This window comes from Acanthopagrus latus, chromosome 10 (genome assembly GCF_904848185.1).
Source record: "Acanthopagrus latus isolate v.2019 chromosome 10, fAcaLat1.1, whole genome shotgun sequence".
Lineage (NCBI taxonomy): Eukaryota > Metazoa > Chordata > Actinopteri > Spariformes > Sparidae > Acanthopagrus > Acanthopagrus latus.
Window position 1 is genome coordinate 18,501,069 of NC_051048.1, and position 20,883 is coordinate 18,521,951.

Below are 20,883 nucleotides of genomic sequence, written 5' to 3' on the forward strand. Positions count from 1 at the left end.
CATTAAATACAAATCAAAAGATGTTCAGTATGATGTCCAGCTGTGTCTCCAGGAGCCCAGACTGAGCATCAGGTTTACCCAGCGGTGTCTCTGTGTTGGCTAACTTTATTTAAAACCACTGGTCTGACTGCACTGCCACGCCTTGATGAACAGCTATAATACCGTATTTTGAATCGGCGCGTCCACTAAATGTGAATCCTGAGATTGTAGGTCTTCATTTTCCTCAGAGGTGAGTGCACCCCATTTTACCATTAGAGCCCCCAAAGGATGTTGTGCACATGCGCGTTGTGCGATCTACCGGAGCGCGAGAGGTAGGGAAGGGAGTCCTAATGGCGGAGACTGTACGGTCGCCTTTTGACTACCGGGAACCACCGACCCTCGACAGCGACGGGGATGGGAGCAAGCCGCCGCCGCCGAGGGGGTGAGTGAGCCGAGCCGGCCTCCGGTTCGTGGCGGCGCCGGGTGGTTTTCACCGGGGATTTGCGAGGAAAAAATGCCGAGAGACGCACGCGCTGCGAGCGTGCGCGTTTGTTTAGTTAACGTTAGGAGCCTTTATTCGCGTGCATGACTCCAGCGGTACACTGCAGAAAACCGAGCAGGGGAAGTGATTTCTGTTCTGGTTCTGGTTGCAGCTGCTGAGCCCCGCGGGGCTTCGTCTCCCTGCTGCCCGCCTCGGCTCGCATTTAACCGCCGGACGTTTTTATTTGTGCTGTTTTGACGGGACAGAAGTCTCAACGTTAGCTGCTGGAAGCTAACAGGCTAGCCGTGGTTTAGCATTCATGTTAGCATGCACCCAGCAGGAATCAGCAGCTATGTGACTAGCTGGCCAGTTATCTGCCCCTCTTATCGATAATCCCCGTCATGTCAGATATGCGAGGCTGCAGATCCACGGACATGATGTTCAGTAACGCAGCTATGCTTCTATTATTGTGCTGTTCACACCGCTCGGCTGCTCAGCTGGTGCAGATCAGGACTCGTGGCTTGTTTGGATTTGAGTAAACAAAGTTGCTGACCAGGAGCGATATGCATCCGAAAACAGTCGAGTGTCACCGTGCTGGCTGAATCAGGGCCGCTTTATTGTGCTGGTCAGTCTTCTGTAAATGCATTAATAATACACTCTGACGGGATTGGATAAAGGGGTGGAGCCATCTCTGATATTGGGCTTAGATAGCTTAATGATAACAGACATAAATGAAATCCTTGTGTCTGTACCAGGTGCCACATCAGATCAGAGACGGATTTACACCTGGATTGCATTGCCAGGTACACTTCCTGCAAGGACTCTAAATCAGCGTTGAGGTGGTAATAAAATGTAGTCTGGTGTTGCCCAGGTACACTCGGGCTGCAATCATTGTGGTGTCAACAATATTAAATTGATAATTTAATCAATTCAGTTTCCAAGAAAAGTCACCAAATCAGGGGTCCAGGGTTCGACTATTTTTGTTAGAGCCGATCCTACAAGCAGTGTTTGGGCTGGTGCCATTACTGATATTAGTGAGTAAGAAATTCCAATATTGATTTTGTAGTGATCCCTCCCCCATGTGGTTGTCAGTTACTTGGGCTAAAAATATGTAATAGAGGCAATGTTGTATTTTTGGGTGCACCTGCATTATTTGAAAATTAGTCAGGAGCCCTGCAAGTATTTGCTATTTTCAGCAGTTCTGTTTTACGTTACTGTAAAAGGCATGTCTTTGGATTCTGTCCTGTTGATCAAGCAAAAACAAAAAATGTCTCCTTTGACTTGAGGAAAGTGTGATGTGTATTTTTCAGACTATTTTCCATCATAGAGGCTAAACAATGACTGGACTGATTGCAACATTAATCAGCAGCCTTATCTATAATGGGATTAATGCTCGAAATGAAAAACTCAAACACAGTGGATGTGTGTGTGTCTTCTTTGTCTTTGGGCCTGTACTCTCTACACCCAGGCCAGCTGTATATGTGGGCTGTGCAGAGCTCCAGGTTTCCCAGTTTCTTTTTGATTGCCTGTCAAATCAAAGAAATGTTTTCTTAAATGGAAGGACCCCCGCTGCCGCCATCACTTGTTAAAAAACTTCAAAGCCTTACTGTTTTTGCATGTTTCCTCGCCACATGTATCACATGCTCGGCTCATTTAGGCTGCCCTCCATTGGCATATTTACAGGAGGTCTGTCTGGAGAGCTGCCTTGTAGCAACGTATCTTTATGCTAAATGAAGCCCTGGTTTTGTTTTTACAGCCGCGTGTGTGGGAGAAAAAGAAAGGGGACACCTGTGAAGGTGTGTGACCGAGCGTATGTAACAGAAGATGAGGAGGAGGAGAGCATGTCTGAACACAGCTTCAGCCCTGGTATATATAGACACACACACTCACACACATTTTGCCACCTGCTGTTTATTTATTTCTTTTAATCCACCCTGGTGCTTATGTTGTAATTAGCAGTGTATTGTAGTACAGAGAGCCATCTTCCATCTGTGTTTGGTGTTGTAGCAGTTAAGATGTGCCTGATTTAAACAGTCCATTGTGTCCCAGGAGATAGCCAGTATCCAGAGGGTGCAGAAGACCGCCTCCCTCCTCCTGGCAGTCCCTACTACCTGCCTGACCCCACTCAGCTCTGGTAAGGGGAACCTTTTCCACGGTTCTTAGGCTCAGATTCTTTTGAAGGTTGAGGATCTGTATTGCTCATGTCCGTTTATGTGGTGTAGCGTGCCAGAGTTGGGGGAGGAAGGAGGGAGTGGCGTTCGGGGACCTGTGCTCTTCCATCCACCACCCAACTGCCGGATTCGCGAAGTCCACTGTGGGACCCAGGTGCGGCTGGTTGTCATAGCAATCCGAGACATCGCAAAAGGGGAGGAGATCACGGTGGACTACAGCCTGACGGACTGGGGCGAGAATGCAATGGTGAGCTACTAAATTCATGATAACTTGAGTTAGGGGAACAAGAAATTTTTGTTCATGTTGTTATTATTCTGGGAGATTTTTCTGAGCAATGGAAAAAGAATTAACGATAGTCGAGAGAGTTCAGTGAAGGAGGGAGACAGAGAGAAAGATGTAGCAAAGGTCCTTGGCAAGACTCACACTGGGGGCATTGTGGTCCATCTTCAGCATCTTGGCTCCAGAGCCACAGGGTGCCTCATTTATGTATTTGTGACCAGCTGTTATAGATTTCCAGTCTTTGTATATGAATAAATGGGTTTTGGGCTGGGAGCCAAGGACAGGGTGAAGAAGTCAGAAATTAAAGCAAAACGGGCTGAAAAAAATGATACACTCTAATTTTTGTTATCACTCAATATGCAGATTGTTGTAGTGATGAATCATTTAGTCTTTAAAATGACAAGATGTGATGAAAAATGCCCATCTAAATGCGCATTTAAGAAGTTGGACCCAGCAATTTCTGCTTGAGAAAAAGTCAGCAGTTGTTTTTCTTTTGATCATTTTTTGTATGACATTTGTTGAAAATAACAAAAAGATGAAAATCAATGACAAGCGACAAGAATGTAGAAACTGTTGAAATAGATTCATGGTGAGTCAGCATAGTTTGTTTTAATTTGAAATTTGTCTAAAACTAGGAGGAAGAGGCTGGCCCCCACCCCCTTTCCCTCTCAGTTTCTGATTACCTTACCCCCTCGTGGTCACTATCTCCCTCATCCTCCCCACTCACGCACTCTGAGCCCAGTGACTCGGATCGTGAAGAGGATGAAGAAGAGGAGGACGATGATGATGACGACGATGACGAAGAAGAGGAGATTGAGGAGATAAGGGGTCGAATGCTACGACGCCGTAAGAAGCGCAAGCTGCCCGCTGTGGTGAACTCAAAGAAGAAGACCGCACCCACCTCCACCAGAGGACCGGGGCGTCCCTGCTCATCTTTTACCCGCCCTGCACCCGTCGCATCCCCAGCCAGATCCCAGTCCCAGTCCTCAGTCAGCTCCTTGGCACCGCCGACCACCAACATCAACAACAACATTAACATAAACATTGGCAGCTCAAGCGGCACCACAGTGAGCCGGCGGCAGCACTGCCCATACTGCGGCCGCCACTATCGCTCTCTGGCGCGCCACCTGGAGAAGCACCACGCCAACCAGCCAGAGGTCAGAACTGCCATGGAGCTGGCACACCTGCACACGCAAAACCCTTCAAATGGTAGCGCCGCACACCCTCACCCCTCCCCGTCGTCGTCCTCCTCCACCTCCGCCCCTCACAGCCATTCCTTTGCTGTCCCTCAGCCTTCAGCCTCCAACGCCGCTCCACCCTCTCTCTTCTCCAGGGAGAGGGAATCGCCAGCTACTCGCTCAAGCACAGGTGGCGTCTCGTTCTCCCTCTCACTTTCACCGCCTGCTTCCACACAGCCTGTAGCCACTAAGAAGGGGCCTAGTTTACCACTGCCCGCCACAAAACGCCCCACACCCCCGATGGTGTCACGAGTTAAGAGTCCGTCACCGCCTCCTCCAACTCCACCTAGAAGGGGTCGGAGGATGAAGAAAGAAAAGCATGAAGAGCAGCAAAAGGTGGAGGTGGAGAGCTCAAGAAGTCAAGAGGAGCTTGTCCCACCTCCTACTCCAGAGCCAGACGTAGATCCAGATGAAGATCTAGAGCTGAGTGGAGAAGGAGAAGAAGATGCACCCGAGGAGAAGAATGGAGAGATTGTAAGGTGGGGTTGGATTATTGTCTTTATACTGTAATCTCTGAAACACATGTATTATCAAGTACAAATTCATTGGTGATGTGTTGTGATTTCAACTGCTCTTTTCCTCTCTCCCCTTGGTTTCTACCAGACATCACATTTCCCCGCTGCTCTCTTCCCTCTCCTGTTTGGTCCTCTACCTCCGCCGCCAGCAGCACTCCTCATTCCTCTCTCTAACCCGTTCTCCCCACTCTGCCGAGGCCTGGCGCCTGCTCTGCCACTCCAGTCTCTCCCTGCTCATCCTCTACAATCGCCACCGGGAATGTGAGGTGGCCAAACTCACTATCCAGGACTACCGCAACCGTATCACCCCCCAGGCCAGCGTTAGCAACAGCCCCCCATCTGGCATGGAAGCCCTTCTGTCTCCCTTTGAGCGCCAGGTCCTCTCTCACCTCCCGCGGGCTGGTGTTCTGGGCAAGCGTGGTCGCGTCCAGCCGCTTATTTTCCCACCACACTGTGAGTCTTGCCTGGACCTGCTCCTTCAAACCAGCCCCAATGTGGGTGTGGACCCAGAGAGCCCCTACATCTTCTCTCGGCCCTACCACTCTCCTGCCACCCCACTCCGAGGCACAGACCTTCTTAGAAACCTGGCACGAACCAGCGGGGCTAAAAACCCTGGAGCACTGACAGCAACACGTGTTCGGCGGCAGGTAGCGATACTTACACAGCTGCTACTGTTGGAGGAGGGTGAGACCCAGGGTGGGGCTACCAAACGGCTGGAGGACTTCCTGGAACGGGAGTATCATGTGACCCAGAACTGCTCCGCAATTCTACGGGATCCAGCACTGATGGGTCGTGTGGGTCGTGTTGTTCTTTATGGAGAGAGGGAGGGCGTGCTTTTCCGAGGGATGAGCCTGCAGCACATCTGCCTCGAGTTGGATGGTGAGGAGTTACATCATGTATTTTACCGTCTACTGTAAGAAATGTTGAAGCTGCTGGGCCCAGGAGCAGGTATTTCAGGCATGTAGAATTCAGTTCAAGGCAGCCTCTGCTTCTAAGAGCCTTTTCAAGCTTTGGCTCCCAGCATCTGTTTGCCAACACACTCTTTGTTTTCATTTCATTGGAAAACACATCTATTTTAAAGTGGTACCAATTATGTGTTTTAGACTCTAGGAGAAATGTCAGCCCTTTTAAATTACTTTAAAGGGGTCAAAAAATAAAACAATGTGCTAAATAAAATTTGATTCAATAATCCACTAATTAAAAACAGCTTTACTGATGGTAGAAATAATTTAAATGTTCACGGCAAGGCTTCTGGATTATCCCCAGTTTGCTCAAGCTGTTGAATTTTTCTGTTTAGAAAACAGAAGTCACAGTAGTGGATATCTCAAAACCTCTTTTGATAATAAACCACAATTATCTCTATTGCTGGATACCAGGGTTAGGTAGGAAAATGACTTTATGTTTGTGAGAATGTTTGGATTTTGGTGAACTGACCCTTGTTTAGGACTTTATGTGGGGTTGTGTGCTATATAATTTCTTGGCCTAGAGTACTGCTGTCCCGTGATGGTTGTCATTATGAGGTTGCCAGGTAACCAGTGAAGACGCCATTAAATTACTGTGCCTGTCCAAGAAATGGTCTGGCACATATCCCCCCAGTAAAACGACAATCTGTCCTCTTAACTCTTGGTTTTTGTAAATTAACAAGATGTAATGTGTCCCTCACAGTGGCGGACTGAGGATGTTTGAGGGGTATGGGGGGAAAAAAATAAAAAAAGGCACCACATGTATGTGGAGAGAGGGCACCAGTTTATTTACTATTTATTTATTTATTTTTCCCTCGCTCAGAGGGCGAGCTGTGAGCTGCTTCCTGGTAATATCCAGGAGAGTCTTTTCATCTAACTCTTCACACAGAAGGGAGAGTTATTTCAGAACAGATCATATATTCTGTATCTTGGACCTGATTTAAGATGCAATACACATATCGGCAATGTGCACACCAACACTTTCCTGTTGCTCTGAACTCCCAGTCTGGACCTTTAGCTGAGCTAACAGCAGCAGCAGTTGGCAGCACAGTTAGGGGCTACTCTGTTGATATCCTACCCTGTATTTGTTTCCTGAGTATTGTATGGTAGTTTCTGATATCTTGTAAAATCTTAGTTTTTCATGATGAATCTGCCAGAAAGATTGTTGGTTTATGAAGTTTATGAAGACATTTATCGAGCAACAGTACATAACATGTTATGGTGTTTGTTTTGTCATTTAACTTGGGTTAATTGCCTGCGTTATCTCTGCCCTACAGTAATGTCTGGCAATTCGGCAGACTCCTTTTCAGAAGATTCGGAGGTCGAGGAAGAAAAGGAGGAAGTTAAAGAGAAAGCTGAGGTGATGGTGAAGAAGAAAGGACCAGGACGACCGCCACGGAAGCGGAGAGCACCTGCTCCTGCTCCAGTCAGCCCATCAATACCCAATGTTCATAAGAGGAGATGTATTCCACCAAAATCAGGTAACCAGCTACCTGCCACATCCGTATGAATCTGAGCTTACACATTTCCTTTTATTTACACTTTCTTCTCTACCCCACAGGGAAGCGCGGAGTGCTGAAGCGTCCCTGGTCGGAGGCGGAGCGTGTAGCAGTGGAGACTCACCTAAAGAGAAACCTCATGGAGCTGCGAGTCCCTGCGAAGGCTGACTGCGAGCGCTGCCTCGAACTCTGCCCTCTGCTGGTGAGCAACCAGCGAGACTGGAGGGCCATCAAGTTTTATGTCCACAACCGTATCCAGCTGCTGAAAAAGCAGGGGAGGAGGGAAAGTGCTGCCTCAGTCTGCTAGGGCATAAAAAAAATTTAAAAAAAAAAATTTAAAAAAACAGACGTGGCAGAGGACACATACCATAATGTATAAACCACCAGCAATCATAATGAAGGGAAAAAGTATTGGGCCATGGTGGTGTGCAGCTTCTCTTTTTCTGTTCTTTCATGGAAGCAGTACCTGATGTTAGGTATCATCATGAGTGAGAAGTGTAATCAAAATAAGATCCAGTTAAAAATCTTTCATACTCAGTGTTTGGGATAGCCAGTGTCTGTATTCCAGATGTTTTTTTAAGCGGTTGGACAAAACGATCTCAAAGTGTGAATATAAGTTCAGACACAGTGAATGCTTCTTTTTGTTTGTTTGTTTGTTTGTTTTTTTTTGTTTTTTAAGATACATTTTTGTGTCATCTTTTTATTTTATTAGATAGATGACAGGGGAGAGGAGGTAAAGCAGAGGGAAGGTGATGTATAACAAAGTCAACAAATGTTCCTGGAGTGATTTGCAATCTAGGAAGTGGCAGTATGCACTTTAGGCCACCAGGACATGCTACAACAAATGACCCTTGGTCTAGTGTTTACTTCCATTGAAGGCTGATGACCAAACATGAATGTGTAAAGCTTTGGAGAAGAAACCAATGGTTCTCATCTTTAAAAAAAACTGATCGAATTTGTCTTCAGGACTAAGACATGTATGAACTTGTATAGTTTGTGTTTGATATTGACTGGCATTATACCCCCAACCCATTCCCCCCCCAACTGACGAGTTTATTAAACAGTATTCTCAGTGTTGGACCATGATGCACCTGTGAAGTGGTTCTTGCATATCCCTTATACCATGATCATAGTCAGACTATTATGTATCAAGGCACGCCTACTTGAATTTATTGCGTATCAGAATTAAAAAAAAAAGTTTATTACATATGGTCTTATTTGCAATGTAAATACTTCCTAATCTGTGAGAAGTATACAGTAGTGATGACAAAGTTAGTATTGTGTTATGATGTATATACTGTAAATACTACCTGTACTTATTAAAGTGTATGACATTTTGCTGTGTTTTCTTAAACTGGACTGTAAAGTGAGTTTTACATCGTGGACGCAGAGTGACACAAAGAACAAAGAAATGCAAATAAATGCAGGATCCCATCTTGGTCGAGTTTATTCAAAAAGCTGACTTTTATTTATTTACCTATCATTTGAGAATCCATCTAATTACTAACAGGAATTGAAATACCAGTGTCATACTACTTAACAAAATATAAAAGGTGAGCTGGAATTCAGACACCGCTCATCAACTGGCCTTAATAGTAGAGCTGCCCCATCTAGATGTCAAGTTTATTGCATGCATTTGCACAAGAGAGTCAATTTCTAAATACTGTAGTTGCTGGTCATTTTGTACCTTAAGTCATTGAGTTACATAAAGAGGAGAGATGGTTAACATGGCAGTTGAAAGATATATACACAATTTATTGAAGAAAGAAGAAAACTGAAATAGCATACTATTTAGAAAGTGGGAAAGTCGATTTTATATTTCACACAGAGCCACGAAAACAATTTAAGAAGAGAGGGTTTATATATGGTTTAAATATATGGTTTATATATAGGTCTTTGAGTGTCCTGAATAAGATCAAGTCTACCCACTGTCAGCCTTATGCAGGGCCAATTTCAAAAACAAGTTTTGAACATGACAGTAGTAGAAGTCTCTCACTGTTTGGAGCCTAAACAAGCACTTCTGTAACATCATGGTTACAGGCAGTGTTATTGTGGCTGCACATATAAAAAAAATTTAAAAAAACACTTGCAATACATCTTACAGATAACAAAAAACTGTGACAGATAAGGAAACGCTGATCACTGTTGCAAACAGCAAAATCCACTTCAAATGTTCATGTTAAAAGATGACAATGCTTATACAATACAATACACAAAGACAGAACTATCATCACTGATACTAATGGTCACACAGACAAACACACAGGAAATGCAACAAAGGACTCAAAGTCAACAAGAGATGTTACAAGCAGTGTATATGTTATATGTAACCACAAGGTTATCAAGGCGCCACAGTTTTGGGAAATCCGCTGCGATTGACATCTCTGTGGTTAACTATGAAGCATCAGCCACAAGGCGGTTAGCTTAGCTTAGCACAAAGACTGCTTCACTGCACAAAATCCGAATTGGTTGAATGACAGTTGGCTGTCGACAAAAATAACCAATAAGCAAGGTTAACTGTTTTACCCTTTCTCACTCTTTAAGCTAAACTAATCTAACTGCAGCCACACAGATGTGTGAGTGGTATCATGTAGTGTGACTCTCTGCCAGAGAGCGAATAAGCATATTTCCCAAGTGTTTTGTCAAACTGTTTAACAGCACTTTATCTTAACGTCACAAACTACAAACAGTAAAAAAAAACAAAAAAAACAAACATGAAATTTAACATGATTTATATAAAAGTGTTGGAGAATCCTTGAGTGAACAAAACTATAAATTAATGATTGCAGTTATACATTAATTCATTTTATTCATTTCAACCTCTTTTCCCTCAAAACAGGATTGGTTTACAGTGCAGAGTTTCTTACAACACTTGTTACTTTCGGTTCGCTGCGGGTCACAAAATTGACAATGATCATACACACACAAACACACACACACACATATATATCTGTAGGAGTGAATTCTTCCGGACACTTACTACAAGGAGCTTTTAACTGATTATGAAACAGTCTCAACTTACAATGCCTCCAATCGATCCACAGTCACTAAGAAATTACCTCGAACTGTCCCCACAGTGTCCACTCTTGAGGGAATTGTCATAGTGGTTCATATGTACAAATACCTTGATGTCTTGCTTGATGACTCCCTCACTTTCAAGCCCCATATTGACAATCTTGTGAAAGAACTGAAACTTAAATTGGGTTTCTTCTCCTCTTTCTCTTTTGAGGTGAAAAAGCGGCTTGTCACTAGGGCTGAAACGATTACTCGAATAATTCGAATAATTTGATTACACAAAATGATCGAGGAATTTTCTCTGCCTCGAGGAATCGTTTAATTTTGCCAGCTCAAAGCACGGTATTTCGCCCGGACGACTTGTAATGCGGCACAATAACAATAATAATAATAATAATAATAATAATAATAATTGTTTAACCATAGTATTTTCTGAGGGTTACTGTACTGTGAAAATCTCATGTCACTACAAGCTCACTTAAAATATTAAGATTCATTTGTCTGTATCAACAGACTTCCCCATGCCATTAGACTGATCCTGTTCTGTGCTGTGATGTAATATCTCCATAGGTGCAGTGTCACCCATACCAGGATTGAAAAATGGAAAAACTTCACCTGTGAATGTTGCTGTTAAAGATCCAATGAGACTCCTCTGTTCCACATCATAAAAGGAAAGCTCTCCACTGTCCTCATCCAAATACACACCAACTGTCTGCGGTCTGGAGGAGACAAGCAGTGAAACTTTGGGTTCAGTGCTAAAATGGAGGCAACCTGCACCTTCAGGAGAGGAGGACAGAAACCAGTAGCCATTAGATGCTGTTGGAGAAAAATCTACATCCTGAGGGATTTCAGTTGTGCTTGTAACTCCTAACCACCAGGACTGTTTGAAGCCTGCTTTTTCGTTCCCCAAAGAAACCTCCCAGTAGTGCTGTCCAGAGGACTTTTCAAGTTTTCCTCTGATAGCTGTGCGACAGGTGACCTTGTGTCCCTCAGGTGAATGCACAGGTGAATGCACAGGGGCGTCTCTCAGTTTAAGGTTCTTGATTGTGAGAGACTTATTTTCTGTCTCAATAAGCGTCACATTCACTGTCGGAAAAAAAAAACATAAAACAAAGAACAAAATCTTAGGATGAAATCAAAAAAGTTAGGAAGGCAACATATGGAAGTAAATTCCTGTCATTCATAATACATTCTTAAGTGATTACCATAATGCTTCTGAAATATTGAGAGATCTGTTGGCTGGATCGCTTCTCTGATCGGTTCTGTAGAGAATAAGTAAAGAACAGATTGTATACCAACGGAATTATGTGACAGTCACTTAATTACAGGTGACAGACTCCTGACTTCTTACCGTTTGATAAAAGCCTCTGATTCTCTGGTGGGAAGAAAAACAAAAACAGTGAATCCATAGTTTGTATTCTTTTACAGGCCAATGATAGAAATGTTCTACTGTCTCTAGAGCTTTCAAAAATTAAAAAGAAAAAAACAACTGCAAGCGGTTCAGGTCTGAAGTAAGATGCTATCCTGGTGTCCTCTACAGAAACGTTACAAGCTCAAATGTGACACTAAAATCCTGGTGTATAAATGTAAATATTATTAATTTCAAACTCTCACATGAATGTTTTGTAAGAATAATAATTATGTGTTAAATGTGAGACTGTGGTCCTTCTTACCCCCATCGTCACCTTCACTGTGCTGAGCACGTTCACCTTTTGATTTGGCTCTCTTCACTAAAACATATAAAACAATTTAAGGTTTGGACTTAAGTTAGACACAGACATAGATTTAGTACTCTTTTCTATTTCCTTTTTTTCTTTTTTCTTTTTTTTTTTTTTTACCACTGAGTTAAATCAGTTCACCCAAGCAGATCAATGAAAATCATTTTATTAAATTAGCAAAATTACTTATTTGGAATTTAGGATTAAAAAAACACATAACAGTTATGTAAATATAATCATACGTGTACCTCTCTTTTTGTAGTACAGCGCTCCAAGTACAGCTAACAGGGCTATGAGAAGGAGAGCGAAAAGCACCCATCCAGCTACTGAGGATCTGGAGTCTAAATAAAAGAAATCTGATCATTTTGAGTGTTCTCACTGAAATAGAATAAGAAAACTGATCTCATGTATGCATGCGAATGCTTCTCTTACTGGGTTGAGGAGTGTTATCCAAGAGTATGTTCGCCTCCTTTGTCTCCTCACCAGGGACACCTACTGAGCAGGAAACCACAGAGGGGCTGGAGACCAGAAGCCAGCTGTGGACTGACAGAAGACCAGTAGACTCTTCACTGTGCTTGAGACTTTTATGGGTCAGATTCTGCTTCTGGTCTGACCAATGAAGACTAGGCGCTGGATGCCAGCCTCCAGACTCACAGCTCACATTCACCAGGTTGTCTTCTTTCCACACTGCTGACAGGAGCAGAGGGGTTCCCGTCTCTAGGATGGGGGTTGGAGGAGGAACGCAAAGGACATCATATATTAAGGTGAAGAGACTACTTTGTTTTTCATTGTTTTCTCCACTTTCATGATACTCACGTGTCACATCAAGACGGACAGTTGCACTGTCATGATTCCGATCACTGCTCACGTAACAAATGTATTCTCCAGCATCCTTTAGTGTGACATCCACCAGCTTCAGGCTCACATCGCCGGCCATCAGCCCCCCAGATGCTGTATCCTTTGAGCCAAACGAGACTCGGCCCGCATAGGAAGCTTCCTGGGATGCATTCTCAAACTTTTTGGCCCGGTAAAGCATGACTGGAGAATGAAAGCCATTGCTGCGGTACCAGCGTACCTCCACACCCTCCGCACTTTGTGATGGATTGAGCCAGCATGGTAATGTGGTTGCATGGCCGCGCTGCACTGAGACAACGGGCTTCACCATGACCACAAAGCTTTCTGAAACTGTGAGACAGTCAACATGAATGTTGTTCAGCAAGTTTATGTTATTAGCATTTTTTTTTTCTAAAATGTGAAACACCTACAACAACTTAGTTAGGGTTTAGACACCTATACTACTACTGCTACTCAGTTAGCAGTAGGAAAAGATTATTCTTTCAGATAACTACCCTGTGTCCCATCACATCACTTACCCACCTTCTGTTTGGGGTATCTACGTAAATTGCATTTCTTGCACAACATTATATTATCAATATTGACACTTGTGAACCACCCAAACTACCCTCCAACCTGGACTATTGGTATTACTACTTCTGCCTCATGAAATAACATGAGCAGGTTAACTGGCAAGGTTGTTGTGATTTGTGAGTATTTGGGACTGAGATCTGGCTTTTGACTTATACACATCAATATATAAACCTAAACTTATATGCTTGGGGTAATATATAATTATTAAAATCCTCTATAAATATAAATCTATTAGAGTCATATGCACCATAGCCTAATATCAGTATCGTTCCCAAAAATTGAGCATTGTTTGGGTTCTAATATTTATAACTGATGATAAATCATGCTTTGTTTAGTGAGAACATGAAGTGGATCAGTGCAGATAAGGCTTAATGTGTTTTTTCTGAAAAAAGTTAAGTACATAAAGCAATAATAAACAGTGAATGACTCCAATAAGATAAAAAAGAAGAAGAATACACGGTTAATACTAGCATGAGGATGATATGAAGATGCACAGAGAGAAGACAGGGACTCACCAGGGGCTGCAGCACACACTGATATAAAGACAGCAGCCATGAGGCTCGGCCACATCAGGACACAACCTGTAATATGAGACGGTGACATACAGTGAGTCACAGCCTGAACCCTGGAGCTATTAACGTTACAACAACCATACTCAGAGCAAACTAGTCTCCAGACCTTCAATCATCACAGCTCTAACAACAATAACAATACAACAAAAGCGAGTGAAAGTACCCGGTCGATTCATCGTCTTCCCCCCCATTGTTCTGAGTATCCGGGTGAAATATCTCATGCAGCTGCGAGCTTCAGTCCTGAGAGACAGAGACGACGACGTGATTCAGATTTATATTTAGATTTGAAGTCAGTTTCGGATCAAAGGTGTAATTTCTTCTTGGATTGGAGAAACAAAATCTCTGCGTGTGAAAAGACGTCGTCATGAGTGGAAGACTTACTTTCACTTTCACTTCTGAAGGGCGCGTGCGTGACCACACCGGGTGGGCGGGGGGTGTCAGTGAATATTTAAAGTTTAATATACCAACACTACATGAATAAAACGTTTAGCCTATCTGACAAGCTCAAACGAAATACCATAAGCACCACAATGCATTTTCTACATGAACACACTCTTGTTGTTGTTAGGTAAAGCTAATATTAAATCCCATTATACTGAAGGGACTAGAATAATATGTGCTCCATATGGAAATATCTGAGAGACTGTCGCACCAAAGCTTTCTATATGTAACTATTTTAAATGGATAAACAGTGAAGTAATAATATGAACGTATAGAGAGTGGAAGTTAACTAAGTGAACTAATCTAGTGAGCTAAGAGTGTTAATGTTCCTCTCGGGATGAATCACAACTTTGTCTAATACTCGACTAAATCTAGTGTTTCCTCTAAATTTGTCAAAATCTAATGAATTGATTTAATGATCACAGACCTCTCTGTATATGGTTCAGACACACAAAGACACTTCTGAGCAATATTTGATCAGTATATTACAGAATAGATTTAAAGCACATTTGAAATATGAAGAGCCCAGTTCAGTAATATTTGAAGGTCACGCACACTTTTATAGAGTGGAAAACAAATGTAAAATTATATTTTATTTGTGGGGGAAATGTAAGAACAGTATTCTCTCCTGTCATGCTGCACTGCGTGGACACTGACTGAATGGAAGTTTGAGGGGCACATATTTTATTTTATGTGCGTCTTTTTTCTTATTAAAAATGTACTCAGTTCTCAAACACTCTCATGAATGTATTCAACACCTGTTTTTAATACCAGACATAATATTAGACTGTAGCTGACCCAGGTTTATATGTTTGTGCTGAAACAGTGGAGGTAAGATGTTAAACACAGCTGTGACAGATGTGCAGATGAAGGACGGCTGTGTTTATGTGGTTGGTCATTTCTCACGTGAGAGCACTGCGTCAAGTTAAACTGGATACCGGAAAAGGTATGCACGTCATGAGATTGCAGCTTCAAAATAAATGCGTATAGCTGGTCAAGGTTGACAAATGAAAGGGTATGTCTTAAAACTGCTCGCTATTCAAATAGTATAAAATGATTTGGATTATTTGGTCAAGTTATGAACAATCTACTGTGAAAACGATCACAAAATAAGCGTTATGTACGTCACATTTACATTATTTTGAAAAGCTGAGCCGGAAATGTTTGTTTAGCTCTGCTTCACTTCACATTGTAGTAAAGTGTCGCTGTCGCTGGTCTCATAGTCCAGTTTGTTGGCTTTTAAGTGGCGTCTTTTGTGATTTTACGACACACTCCACCGAACACGATGTGTGGATGTAGTTACTTTAGCGTATTTGCAAGAATGTACAGCGCTAGTTTGAGTTGCTAACGTTAGCTGACACTAAAGCTAGCTCTCCAACGCTTTTCGGAAGACTCGCAGTTAGCGTTAGCTGTGTAGTTCACTGACCCTCGGCTACATGGAGACTTGGCGCCTCTATTTGACATCTTAGAAGTTCGACTTAATTTTGCGGGGTCGCAGTTGTTGTTTTTAAGCGAAAATGTCTCAACTTGTTGACTCTGACGAAACAGCTCCGCTGCTCGGTGATGATGCAAGCAGGTGAGTGCAGAGTTCAATGGCCACTGACTTGACACATGAGCCACTGTGACCTCAGGTGGGGTAAACAGTCGGTGCTTTCAGGACTACAACTAGCCTGAACTGTATGTGAGCCATGCATTATGTTAACCTTTGGGGTGACATGGGGTTGCTTTTGTATGTTGTGTGTACACGCCTGTATCAGTAACTTCAAATCACCTGCACTTTCTTATCATCCTGCCCGTTTACACCACAGTGATGACTCTCAGGATGAAGACTACAAGAGTAGGTGGAGGTCTATCAGAGTCATGTACTTCACCATGTTCCTCAGCAGTGTAGGTGAGGATGCCCATCAGTTTGAACTCTTTTATTTGATTAATGTAGAAAGCTTGTTACAGAGACACTTCATCAGAGTTTCAACAGAAAAGAGAAATGAATCTGTCTATAGTTTGATGGAAACACTGGATCAGTGCCAGTAGAATGTGTTTTGTGACTCAAAATACATCTTTAAAAAGCAAAATGAGGAATCCTCATCTGGTAGAGATTCATACAGAACCAAATTTGTTATCTAAGGTGCATCTAAGTGTTTGTCCTGGTTGTGTTTAATATGATATGTGTTTAATATGATAAAACAATATTCAGCATCTGTGTGTTACGTTTCCTTGCAGGTTTCACAATTGTCATCACATCACTCTGGCCCTACTTACAGAGGGTATGTATGGCTTACCATTGTTTTCGTAAAGATGGTTGACTTCCACTGCTAATGTCAGTAATAATTATCAAGGCCAACTTTGCAGGCTAAACTGGAAGTGAAAGAGGATGCTAATGATGCTTTTCTTGCCCTGTGCAATAGTCAAACGGAGTAGTAAAGCAATTCAGTATACAAAGGCACATTCTGGACATGTGTCAAATGTACCTGCGAGCATCAATAATGAGACTCTCAAAGTTGAGTAACGTGTCTGTGTTGGTTATGTCTCTCGTAGATTGATGACAGTGCCAATGCCAGCTTCCTGGGGTGGGTGGTGGCAGCCTACAGTCTCGGTCAGATGATTGCCTCACCCATTTTTGGCCTGTGGTCCAACTACCGGCCACGCAGGGAGCCACTGGTGTGCTCCATCCTCATCAACCTGTCAGCCAATATCTACTATGCATACGCATACCTGCCCAGTACCAATAACAAGGTCCACATGCTCATGTCCAGAGCCTTTGTGGGCTTTGGAGCAGGTGATTTGTGAGAGTCGGAAGATCAAATAACTGTCATTACCCTTTAATGTGTGTGACACAAATTATGTGATTCATGTCACATGATTCCTTACAGTGGTCTTTTCACGGCAGGTAATGTTGCTGTGGTTCGGTCTTATGTTGCTGGGGCCACGTCACTGAAGGAGAGGACCAGTGCCATGGCGAACATGAGTGCCTGTCAGGCCCTAGGTTTTATCCTAGGACCAGGTAGAGCTGGCTACATATTGTTAATATTGTGATAAGTGTACAGTATGTAAATTAGGAGAAACAACAAGAAAAATGTTGTGTGTGTGTGTTTGTTTAAAATGTGCATATCCTTGTCTATGGTAGCGCTGCAGGCATTCCTGTCATTCATCGGAGAGAAAGGTGTCACCATTGATATCTTGGACCTGCAGCTCAACATGTACACTGCTCCTGCCTTCCTGGCTGCAGCTTTTGGTATCATCAACATCCTGCTGGTTCTTTTGGTGCTCAGGTGAGGCGTTCAACTCATGTATGTACAATTTGCCTCCTTGTTTTTCTGCAGATTGTGGGACATACAGTTAAGATCCTTGTTGCGGTTACATCAATGTATGTACAGAATTAGGTTTCTCAATGCTATTTTAATTTTAAAAAGACATCTGCTGTGATTCTTGTCAACAGAGAGCATCGTGTTGATGACCATGGAAGACTTCTTCGAGCCATCAACTACACTTCAGAAGGTATTTCTTCTGTCTTACTTCCTTTTCTTAGGATTGACTGATTGATTGAACAGTTAGTGATGTAGTGAACAAACAGAGAAGAAGTGGGCTGCACACGCTGTAGAATGTGATGTACAGAAGTGAAAATGATATAATTTTACACCAAAATTAGCACTTCATATGGGATTCTTTTAATGTTGGCAGACCCACTAACAATAGCAGACGTAGGTAGACGAGTTTGCCTGCTGTTTATTTTGTGCTGTTTAGGTTTAGTGTTACAAACACACCGGAAAACAGGGAACAACAAAAAGTAGCATGGAGGCCAGCGACAATGTTACATGGTTATTTTTAATATCAGAAGTATTTAGTTGCCAGCGTCTGAAACTATGGTGGAATAGAGTCGTAGGTTAGTGTGTCCATGTGCGTGTCATTCTTCCATTACAGTCAATCAAAACTGGAGCCCAGAAATATCCCTCACAACTGCATGGTCAATTGAATTGGAATAAATGATGATTGTACCCTTTCCCAATGAAGGATAAAGCACAGCAAGTTATGTGTTATGGTGTGTTTTTTGTTCAGTGCAGTGGAGATCATGACACAATGCAGCCTCGTTCAAGCCACGACCGCTATACCACTGAGAATAATCATCAAATAAGAAATTAAATATAAGAATTTAGTTTCCATTGCAGAATATTGGTAAGAATATCGTCCAAGCGAGACTCAAGCTTTTACTGTCTTCTTCCCTTTCCCATAGATAGAGTTGACATTAGTGAAGAAACTGAGGAGGCCATCGATCAGGTAGCGGTCCTGACTTCCAACGCCCTCTTCTTCATCGTCATGTTCATCTTCGCTGTCTTTGAGACGTATGTATTTCATTCCACACTACTGAGGAATCCAATTAGATATATCCCAGACATCACAATACTTTATCTCTGTGTCTTCATTATCAAGGTTTAACAAACCTGACACTGCACATTTTTGTACTTTTTATCAGAATTGCCACCCCTCTGTCCATGGACATGTTTGCTTGGACAAGGAAAGAAGCTGTGCTCTACAATGGCATCATCATCTGCTGCATTGGATTTGAATCCATATTGGTGTTTGTGATTGTAAAAGTTGCCTCTAAAAGGTGCCCTCCCTCATGCAAGTATGGATTACATCAAAAGTATATTTCAGCTTAAATAAATTTGGTTAAATAAGAGTTTCTCTCCAGAGTCGGGGATCGTCCTGTGCTGCTTGCAGGCTTGGCCATTATATTTGTTGGCTTCTTTATTCTGCTTCCATGGGGAAATCATTACCCGAAGATCCAGTGGGCAGGTGTGCACTGTTTTAATTGTACAAATTATTTGGCCTTTTCTGCTTTTCTTGTTTTGAAAGATCCATTTTTTGGGATTCTTGTTGGTGTGATGCTTGAGATTTCTAACAGAGTTTCTTTGGGCTGCAAGAGTACAGCTGAGAGTAACATCAGTCTGGCAGAGAACTTAGGTGCACATGTTCTGCTTTTCTTTTCAAAATACAGATCTCAAGAACAACTCTTTGGTCAGTCACATTTCTGAAGCCACGATAGCTTCCAACAGCTCTTTGGAGCCAACGGGCTGCCCGTATGACCAGACATGGTGCCAGTATACTCCTGCCATCTACCTGGCACAGTACATCTCATCAGACTTCCTCATTGGGGTGGGATACCCAGCCTGCAACGTGATGTCCTACACACTGTATTCCAAGATCCTTGGACCCAAACCTCAGGTATGAAGACCGTAGTGTTATTTTTAAAACAGCAGTGATTATAGTGCTTTAAACCACTTCTCAAAAACCTGTTGACTCTCTGCAGGGTGTGTACATGGGCTGGTTGACAGCCTCAGGGAGTGGGGCGCGGACATTAGGCCCAGTCTTTGTCTCCCAGATCTACACTGTCCTGGGACCCCGCTGGGCCTTCAGCCTCATCTGTGGTATGGTGGTAGGGGCCATCATCCTCCTCGTCTCTCTGTACCACAGACTCATCGCCTTTTCTGTACGACACGGAAGAGCTGCAGAGTAACAAGTGAAGTCCCTTGCTGAAAAGACTGATGGCAGTTTCCTACTTGTTCTCAAAGACTTTAAGCCAAAGTCCAGGCTGAAATACTCTGTTGATGTTACGTACTTTAAAATATGGTAACTGATAATAAGCCTTGAGATTTTGTGACTCAGGGTTGACCTTTAAACTCGAAGTCGAAGAGATAAGGCTGGACTATTTCTCATGGCTGCACCGCCAGTTAATAGGGAGCTGCACTTTAACGCACTCGTGGAAGAAGCCATGTGACGCCTTTTTATAATCTGACATGACATTGCCTTGGATGAGGGGAGTCCATGATATCAAACTGATTATTGTTTTAAATCAAAGAGTTACTTAATATTTGTTACTGAAAGCTCAAGTTTTATGTAACCACACCATTGCTCTCTAAGATAAATTAATTGTAACATGTTTTCAAACACTGACTACTTTTACAAAACTATCGTAAGATCTGAGAATGTTATCAGAATGTCTCTGCATTAGATTGTAACTTTAGTTTATGAAATATGTGGGCACATGGATGCTTAAGAGCTACCATCACTTGAAAATAAGTTTTATCAGATTGTTTTATATTTAATTTTTACTGACATAAATATGTGGTGAGGGCTTAATTATGCTTGATTAGATGTGACATTCCCTGAGCGTTATTTACAGATGGAACATTTTGAGGTTTGTTTTGTATATTCGATGATTGATGTCGTGCAAGAAATGTGGCTTGTGTGAGAGACGCAAACACTGCATTTGGGGTTTAGATGATTTACGTTTTCACATTCAGGGGTTTTCCTCTGAAGGAATATAATGATATGATGTAATATCTTTCCTCTTTCTGACACCGACCCCACTTCTGGTTGTTTAAAACGACAGGTTGTGTCTGATGTGTGAATGTGTGGATGCTTATGAGTGACACATTAAAGAATTAATGTGAGGTTACATTCTCAATCTCGCTTTATATTTGTCTTAATCAGGGTTGATAAATCATTGTGTCAGAAAAGGCTTTCTCATCCCTTATGTGCACTATGCGAAACAATACACCACTGTGAAAGCAATTTAATGTTACAGC

At 42.6% G+C, this 20,883-nt stretch overlaps 3 protein-coding genes across 5 annotated transcripts; 2 read left to right on the top strand and 1 right to left on the bottom strand.

The window, feature by feature from the left end:
• Window positions 1-265: 265 nt before the first annotated feature.
• LOC119027116 lies at window positions 266-8,462 on the top strand. Of its 3 annotated transcripts, XM_037112003.1 has the most exons (9): window positions 548-1,085; window positions 1,216-1,263; window positions 2,217-2,326; window positions 2,510-2,594; window positions 2,683-2,878; window positions 3,547-4,628; window positions 4,753-5,543; window positions 6,904-7,107; window positions 7,188-8,462. In XM_037112003.1, the coding sequence occupies exons 3-9, from the start codon at window positions 2,302-2,304 to the stop codon at window positions 7,430-7,432; spliced, it is 2,628 nt and encodes an 875-aa protein (XP_036967898.1). In that variant the 5' UTR covers window positions 548-1,085; window positions 1,216-1,263; window positions 2,217-2,301; the 3' UTR covers window positions 7,433-8,462. The 3 variants fall into 3 exon arrangements, with proteins under 3 accessions (XP_036967897.1, XP_036967898.1, XP_036967900.1); XM_037112002.1 differs by lacking the exons at window positions 548-1,085; window positions 1,216-1,263 and adding an exon at window positions 266-421; XM_037112005.1 differs by lacking the exon at window positions 1,216-1,263.
• Window positions 8,463-8,852: 390 nt separating this feature from the next.
• On the bottom strand, window positions 8,853-14,234 carry LOC119027117 (butyrophilin subfamily 1 member A1-like). The gene is made up of 9 exons (XM_037112006.1): window positions 14,022-14,234; window positions 13,802-13,867; window positions 12,675-13,043; window positions 12,291-12,575; window positions 12,107-12,199; window positions 11,814-11,870; window positions 11,492-11,515; window positions 11,346-11,402; window positions 8,853-11,226 (listed from the first exon to the last, which is right to left on the bottom strand). Exons 1-9 carry the CDS (start codon window positions 14,077-14,079, stop codon window positions 10,634-10,636), a joined length of 1,602 nt encoding a protein of 533 aa, XP_036967901.1. The 5' UTR covers window positions 14,080-14,234; the 3' UTR covers window positions 8,853-10,633.
• A 1,234-nt stretch (window positions 14,235-15,468) lies between these two features.
• On the top strand, window positions 15,469-20,753 carry mfsd8 (major facilitator superfamily domain containing 8). The gene is made up of 12 exons (XM_037112007.1): window positions 15,469-15,875; window positions 16,108-16,190; window positions 16,520-16,563; window positions 16,835-17,075; window positions 17,187-17,300; window positions 17,424-17,568; window positions 17,736-17,794; window positions 18,528-18,636; window positions 18,768-18,902; window positions 18,987-19,090; window positions 19,293-19,519; window positions 19,605-20,753. The coding sequence occupies exons 1-12, from the start codon at window positions 15,817-15,819 to the stop codon at window positions 19,809-19,811; spliced, it is 1,527 nt and encodes a 508-aa protein (XP_036967902.1). The 5' UTR covers window positions 15,469-15,816; the 3' UTR covers window positions 19,812-20,753.
• Window positions 20,754-20,883: the final 130 nt, after the last annotated feature.

Bases quoted from the DNA above. Each gene is read 5' to 3' on its own strand.
- LOC119027116 (XM_037112002.1), top strand. From the start codon at position 279: ATGCGCGTTGTGCGATCTACCGGAGCGCGAGAGGTAGGGAAGGGAGTC. The intron at 422-2,216 runs GTGAGTGAGCCG...TTGTTTTTACAG, and splicing joins AAGCCGCCGCCGCCGAGGGG to CCGCGTGTGTGGGAGAAAAA. The intron at 2,879-3,546 runs GTGAGCTACTAA...GTCTAAAACTAG, and splicing joins ACTGGGGCGAGAATGCAATG to GAGGAAGAGGCTGGCCCCCA.
- mfsd8 (XM_037112007.1), top strand. From the start codon at position 15,817: ATGTCTCAACTTGTTGACTCTGACGAAACAGCTCCGCTGCTCGGTGAT. The intron at 17,795-18,527 runs GTATTTCTTCTG...CCTTTCCCATAG, and splicing joins CATCAACTACACTTCAGAAG to ATAGAGTTGACATTAGTGAA. The intron at 19,091-19,292 runs GTGTGCACTGTT...TTCAAAATACAG, and splicing joins CCCGAAGATCCAGTGGGCAG to ATCTCAAGAACAACTCTTTG.
- LOC119027117 (XM_037112006.1), bottom strand. From the start codon at position 14,079: ATGAGATATTTCACCCGGATACTCAGAACAATGGGGGGGAAGACGATG. The intron at 12,200-12,290 runs GTAAGAGAAGCA...TCTTTTATTTAG, and splicing joins GGATAACACTCCTCAACCCA to ACTCCAGATCCTCAGTAGCT. The intron at 11,227-11,345 runs GTAATCACTTAA...TTTTTCCGACAG, and splicing joins AATATTTCAGAAGCATTATG to TGAATGTGACGCTTATTGAG.